The sequence below is a fragment of the Pteropus alecto genome, unplaced genomic scaffold (assembly GCF_000325575.1).
Source record: "Pteropus alecto unplaced genomic scaffold, ASM32557v1 scaffold34, whole genome shotgun sequence".
In the NCBI taxonomy this organism is placed as follows: domain Eukaryota; kingdom Metazoa; phylum Chordata; class Mammalia; order Chiroptera; family Pteropodidae; genus Pteropus; species Pteropus alecto.
This window is the reverse complement of record NW_006435763.1, coordinates 5741317-5748695: the sequence shown is the minus strand read 5'-3', so window position 1 is coordinate 5748695 and position 7379 is coordinate 5741317. Positions and strand designations below refer to the sequence as shown.

The 7379-nt window shown below is 56.0% G+C and overlaps 1 protein-coding gene across 1 annotated transcript in view; it reads right to left on the bottom strand.

Moving 5' to 3' along the window:
- Window positions 1-1470: 1470 nt before the first annotated feature.
- Window positions 1471-7379, bottom strand: part of XYLT1 (xylosyltransferase 1) — a 158084-nt gene continuing 152175 nt past the window's right edge. Inside the window, 2 exon segments of the mRNA XM_025046101.1 lie at window positions 1471-1951; window positions 6401-6734. Of these exon segments, the coding sequence (XP_024901869.1) occupies window positions 1629-1951; window positions 6401-6734 (657 nt within the window). The 3' untranslated portion in view covers window positions 1471-1628.

The window sequence follows — 7379 nt, the reverse complement described above, 5'->3', positions numbered from 1 at the left end:
AGAGAGAGAGAGAGAGAGGCGCAGACAGGCAGACGCCAGAGGATGGGGAGCAGAGGAGGGGGAAGGGAGGGGCTGGAAGGGGCCTTACGTGAATAAAGGCAGCTTTAGTTAGATAACGTAATAGACAAGCTGCAAAAACAGCATCTACTAATTAGTCATGGACTAAAACACGTAAATAATAAATACCTAAAGTGTTCCTTCTCTACATTCTCCATCGCCCACTGGACATCCTGCCTTGCTGGGTGGGGGATGGGGTGGTTTTGGGGCAACCCCTGGCTGGGAAGATGCTCAGCAAGGACTGCTCTCCTGGGGGAGACTTATTCAAGGGAACCCTGTCCTTCGGGGAGGGGGTCGGGGGTCGGGGCTCTCGGATGAGCAGGGGGTGCCGGGCGCACAGCAAGGAAATCTTTCAGGTTTCTGGAACTCAAGCCATTCGAACAATACCATTGTTTAGGTTTTAAACCGCCGGATACTCAAGCGACCCACGTTCTCGCCCACGTGTGTCACGTGGGCCCGTCGGCAGCTCGGATAAGGAAGGGCATGAATTTAAAAACCAGCCGGGAAATGCTTTTTCCTGGATGTGAAAAGTCTGGTCACGTGGTTTGGTCTCGCCCATCAGCACCGAGTGGGGGATTCTCAAAGGCCTGGGGTGCCGGGCCTGGGGACTGAGGGGCTCGGGCAGGAGACGGATATTGCTGTGCTGTCCAGCTCAGGAGTTTTGCTCCAAACCATCTCTGACTTTCAAGGCCGTGGACCCCAACGTTCCCCCTGCAAGACCAGCGAGGCCATGGGCTTGGCCTCCTGGCCCACGAATGGCTGGGAGGCCGATTCTCATCGCCGTAGCCCCATTTCTGCCTCAATGGGGAAGGGGTGACCTGGGACCCAGGACGTTTGGCAGTCACACTTTGGGTGGACCTTGGACATGACACATCAAGAGGCTTTCCTGCTCATCTAGTTACTGAGAAAAAGGGCTTGGGGGAGGCTCGGAGCCCTCTGAGCCTGCTACGTATCCGGGGAAGGGCCGGCAAGTGTGACTTTCAGTGGCCTGTCATTTCAGGGCTGGCACGGGGTTTCCCAGCCCAGAGGAGCAGGAGGATGAGCCGAAGGACGGGGCTGGGGATCAAACCCACCGGCTGGCAGCGCTTTTCCAACGGGGGTTTTGCAGAGCCCTTGGGGTCTGAAGAGGTACCTTAGGTGGTGATGCCCTTGGCAAAGGGACCGCCTGGTGGGCTGGGCTTTGAGAAGGAGCCTCTCTCCCCAGCTTCGACCACAGCGGCCTGGATTTCATCGGCACCTTGAACTTCCACCCACGACTGCGCTTAGCCGACAAAGCCCTGCAGCTCAAAATAAAACTCCGAGAATCACTTGTCTGGGGGGCGGGGCATCGGAGGGGGAAGACGAGGACCTTGGAGGGCTCGAGGGTCAGCCGGGAGAGGTGACATCACAGCGCCGAGCCCGAGCCATCCTGCCAAACGCGCGGGTTGTCGTCGGCAGGCCCCGCTTTGCTTTGGCCCTCAAACCTCCCTCCCCCATCATTCTGCGGCCGGGAGAGCCCCTCCCACAAAAGGCGCCCCCGGCCTAGGGGTAGGGGGGCCGGTTCTCTGCCATCCGCGCACAAGCGCCGGGTGCTACCTGAGCCGGCCGTCGGGCTTGACCGCCCCCAGCTCCGACTTGGGGTCGGGGCTGAAGGAGCTCCAGGCCGTCTGGCTGCAGGTCTGCATGACCGGGCAGGCGCTGGGGCCCGTGGCGCAGACGTCCATGGCGGTCCACACGCCGCCCACCAGCGAGTCCAGCCACCGCTCCAGCGCCGCGCCCGCCGACGCCGCGTTCCTGCGCGCCTGCTCCACCTGCGTGGCGCTCACTGGCAGGCTGAGGACGGGGTTCAGGCTGTGGAAACTCTGCTCCATGTAGGCGCTGCGGGGGGGCCCGTTGTGCAGCCTCAGGGCCTCCTCTGAAAGCAAAGGGGACGGTCACGTGGTTAGAAGAGCCGAGAACCGGGCGCCCGCGGGGTGTCTGGCACCCCGATTCCCCGCGACAGCCTCGCCAGCAAGGTCTCTGCGCGGGCCCATTGCACGGGTGGACAAACCGAGCCCGCGAGGACGGCGCTTGAGCCGTTCTGAGCCCGCTCGCGCCCGCGTCCGAGCAGGGCATGGCGCGTGCGCATATGCCTCCTGCAGTGTTCATAGAGCACCTGCCGGGCTCTCGACATTCGTTTTTTATTCAATACCTATTTTTAAGCACCTACTTTATGCAAGGCCTTCACTCAACACATAATTACTAACCGCTCCCTATCTGCAAGGTGTTCAGGAATTTGTTCATCTGATAGAGATTTATTAAGTGCCGGGTTCTATCCTACCTGGCGGCGTGAACCAGGTAGACCAGATTACAGTCCAGTGGAGGGAGACGGATGGAAATAAAGAAAGAAATGAGCAAATGCGGAAGGTCCTTTCAGTCAGCGATAAGGGTCATGATGGGAATAAACGTGGCGCTGAGTCAGAGCAGGGGGTTGGCACACTGTGGCCCTTGGGCCACATCTTGCCCCTGACCTGTTATAAATAAAGTTTTATTGGAACATGGCTAGGCCCGCTTGGGCACCTATTGCCTGCAGTGGCTTCTGAGTCACCACAGCGGAGCTGAGTGGCTGAGACAGAGACGGTAAGAGGCCCTCAAGGCTGAAGATATTTACTACCTATCCCCTTGCAGCATAAGCTTGCCGATCCCTGGGTGGGAGGGTGATGAGGGTGTTTACTGTGGATGAGGCGGGCAGGGGAGACCTCACTGAGGAGTTGACATCGGTGCTGAGAGCCGATTAGTGTGAAGGAAGAAGCCACGAGCAGGCAGAAGGAACGATGAGCGCAAAGCCCCATCAAGCACCTGTCCCCAAACACGGAGCTGGGCTTTGAACCCGGTCTCTCGACCTCAGCGCCCGGTGAGGGGCCCTGCTCTTGGCTGCTGGGTGCCTACCATGGGCTCTGCAGAAGCCACCGGTTTCTGTTTCTGTCCAAGGTGTGGTGCAATGAATGCACCACACACAGCAAGGTGTCCTGGGAAGCATGGAGCTTGGACCAGAGCAGGAGGGTGGGGGAAGGGGGAGTGGGAGGTTCCATGGGCTCTGGTGACAGCTCTGCCCAGCTGAGCACCGGTGCCTCGGGCACGGTGACCAGTCGGGCTGTGCATGCTTGTACCAGGTGGATCCCCCTGGGCTGGCAAGAGGCTCAGCTAGAAGTGCATGTGCTTTGTCAACAGCAAAGTGACACATAAACGAGAGAGACCGTGACTGCTTCCCAGGGCTTAAAGATGGGGAAGCAGAAAACGCAGTCATTTGTGCTGAAGGGAAGAAGCCAGACGTTTCTGTTCCGAAGAAGTTCCCGCTCACTGCTCATCTGACTGCCAAACACAAGAACGCATATTTTTAAAAACATCGGCCGATGACCCTGGTGAGCTGTGATTTACCAGATCAGCCTTTGCTGCACCCAAGATAGCCAGGATCAGAAGAAGCCTCATAAGAGGAATTGGCGTCCAGGAGACTGACTGACAGCGGCCATCACCCTCGGTGGCCCAGGACAGCCCTGATGATCAGCAGGTGATTTTCTAACATGTGTGGTTCTGAGCGGGGAAGAAGGAGGAAGAAAGACCACATATGCGCTCGCCCTTCTGAATGCAGTGGGACCAGTTAGTTGAATTAAAAACACGCCTTGACTAATATAGACCCGTTCTCTTCGGTGCAGGTCTGACTTCTCAGCGCCTCCATCCTGCAGACGGGGAGCGGGGGAGACGCCCGAACTGACGTGAGGCAGGGCGCGCCGAGGGCGAGGGGCAGCCAGCAAACATCTGAACGCGGGGCGGATGCCGCAAACCCTCAGGGAGAACAAGGTTACCGCGGGCTGCGCCCTCACAGAGTCGGCCTGCCTCCGTAATTAAATTTTCCTCATCAGATTTCTGGAGATTACTAGGGATGCATTGATAGCAAATTACTCTTGATGAATCATTTAACAGATTGCATCTTCCACTCCTTGTCATTGGAGCACTGCTCGTTGACAGACAGGATTACCGATGACGGGCGGTGCTCACGGTGAGGCACAGTGACCCCCGGATGTGGGAGGGAAGAGCCTTGACGTCCTTGGAAACTCCGGGAGAAAAAAACGGGGGAAAAAAAAAATCAGGACCCAGTGAAGGACCCCGGGCTATTTTACGGGGGCGGGGCTGAAGGCAGGTCCAACGGGCCATCGGACACAAAGAGGAGACTGTCCTTCCGCCTCCACGTCTGGCTTTGGAAACCCTGAGGGATGCCAAGAGTGTGAACCAATCAAGGGACACCCGAGGGCCCTAAGTGTCTGGCCCAGGTCATCCTGGAGGAGCCGCCTCTGCCTGTTTCACGGGGGGTTACAAACTTCCCTCTCGAGAAAACGAGAGGTCTCTATCTTTCTACTTGCTTGGCACCAAAGCTTAACAGAAGTTGACAGAATTCACTTTGATCCCTTTTCGTAGGACTTGAGGCATCCCCTCCCACCCCCCAGATCTGTGCTCCCCTCTCCTCGTGCCACTGGCTAAATGGCACTCAGCCCAGGACGCTTTTTAGCTAACAGAGGCTGTAATCGTTTCTGGCTTCTGGGTTTGTGATCTGTTGCATAGTGATGAACAATTGCATATACCCAGAGACCCGGAAATCCTGTTTCTAAGAATCTATTCCATGTATCTGCGTCAGCACATACAAACTCAGGTTCAAGAACCTTCTTTGCACTGTTATCGATGACAACCACGATGACAGAGCCATGTGTCCGCCAATGGGGACAGAGAGATGGTGGGTCCTTGACCTAGCGGAATACTCTGCAGCTGGTGGCTTTATATGTGCTGACTTGGAAAGCGAACGAGGCAATTCTCACTGCAACACGTAGCATCCCCATGTTTACAAAACAACAGGGTGTCTGCGACTTATTGTGCGTGTTTATGTTTAAACTTTAAAAGCCTCGAGAAAAGAATGATGCACACCGAACTCCTGGCAGTGCGTACTCCCGGGAGTAGGGTTGAGTGGCCGAGGTTGACATTCCAGGGATAAAGGGAAGAGGACGGGGCAAGCAGAAAAAGAAAAGTAACCCTTTTAGATGAATAAAGAGGAAAAAAGGCAGGCACGTCAGGGGCCTGACGTCCCTCTCTCGTCCCTCCGTGCCCAGTGGAAGCCACCATCCTGAATCTCGTGTCAGTGACACAGCTCTCTACTGACACACGAATCCTGAACTCGTGTATTGCTGGCTTGGCCTGATCTCGGACCCTGAATACACACGTCGTCATTACGGTTTCTTCTGCGATGTTTTCCCCTCAATGCTGTGTTTTAGAGACTCATCCAAAGGTCCCATCATCGACGCTCAGGGCCGTGTGTTACTCCACTGTCTACAAAAACGACACACTTTATCCGTGCGCACGGCGGACACCCGGATTGTTTCCGGTTTGGCGCGGCGCTGCATTTCGGTGTGGCGGGGCGTGTGCACGTTCGATTTCCCTGGGAAATGCGAAGCCATTTCCCGAGCTCGTTTTATCACGTCTCCCCCTGCCACGGGCACTGGGACGGTCCTTCCCACGCAGGATGCTGTCTTGCCTGACGTGCCCCAACGTGGTGGGGGGAGGTGGGATCTCTTTTTGCTTTTAATTTGCATTCCTCTCAATATTCATGAGGCTGAGCATCTTTTTATATACGTGTGGGCCACTTAGGCTCTGTTTCTCTCTCTCTCCTTTTCCTCTTTTATATAGCAGGGGTTGGAGTCTTTTTCTATAAAGGGCCAGATCGCCAGTATTTTTGGCTTTGCGGACCATCCAGTCTCCACTGCGACTACTCCAGGCTACCATTGTAGCCCCAACCATAGTCGATATGTTAATGAATGGGCCCGTGTTCCAATAAAACTTTATTTACAAAATCCGGGAGTGGGGCCTGTGGTTTGCTCTGATTTATGGGGTTTCTGAATTTGAGTACTTGCTATATATCCTAAATATGAGCACTTTTTCTTATGTGTAGCAAATCTTTTCTACTAGCATGTGATACGCCTTTTCACCTAAGGCATCACATTTTTGATGAACAGAATTTCCTGTTTTAATGATTATTGTTTAAACAGTGAGCAAGAGCTGCTGCAACTCAATCTCTGTCTCGGTTTATCTCCTAACTTGCCTTCAGTATGATCAGGGCCTCTGGAGGTCCGACGGGAGAGCATCTAATAAAAAGGTACCTAATAGGCAGACAGATGACGTCACCTCAGTGTGCCTTCCAGGGATAAAGGATGAAAATGTACTGGGAGCGGAGAGCACCGTTCACGAAAACGGCCCCCATCCCCCACGTCTGAGCAGCACCGCCTGCCCTGGCGGAGGACCCGCGAGGATGGACCGCCGCCCCGCAGACACTGGGAGCACTCACCCGGCTTGATGGGCTGCCTGTTGGAGAAGGTCAGGGGTGCGACGAGGAATTTGCTCTCTGCGACTGGTACCCAGTGGTGAAGAATTTTCACCGTCCAGACCCCGGGCCTCAGGGGCAAGTTCAGAGGGGGCTTGTAGTGGGTGAACTCGGCAGTGGATTCGATCAGGATGTCGTAGGTGGCGGCGATGATGTTGACGGGGTCCACCCAGACGACGGTGACGGTCACGTTGGGGCCCTTGCCCCACTTCTGCATGCCGACCGGCTCGTCCATGGGCCCCAGCAGACCCCCAAAGTTGCGGAAGAGACGCTCCTTCGCATCCCAGTCAGTGCCGACCTGAAACAGGAGAGCGAGACCTGCGGTCGCCGGGCCTGTGTTGGGTCCCAAGAGGGCCTGGGGTCCTGTCTGCTGGGCTTCGCACACCCATTTACCGGTGAGGAAACCGAGGCTCTGACTAGGTTGCTTGCTCAGAGTTGGACAGGCAGCTAGTGGAAAATCTGGGATCTGGACCCAGTCTGGGGGATTGCGAGGCCCGCGGTCCGTTCACTAAACGTTTGGCCTCCAGTGCCTGGTGCATGGTGTGTAGCTTTGGGAAAAAAATGTGCTGAATAAATGAATGAATGAGTGAATGAATGAATGGCTGCTTGCGGGCCATTCCAAGCAAACATATACCCGGCCGGTCAGCAGGTACAGCTGGCTTCCAACAGCTCCTTGGTTTTTGGGGTCACATGCCTCCATAGTGCGACTGCGCTGAATGAGAGTGGAGTCCAGTTTCTAAAGCCGCCTTGTCACTAGCCAGGGAAAGGGAGGGTCCCTCAGCATCCCCTGTCATTGGCAGAAGTCCACGTGGTTCTCCCAGGAGGAGACAGATCTGGCCTCCCTAAAGCATTCTGAGCTGGACTCTCGGGGTGGGAGGCGGTTGTTTGATCCAGCCTTCCCGCCAGCCAGCTGGGGGCGTGTGTGGCCCTGACGGACCAGGGA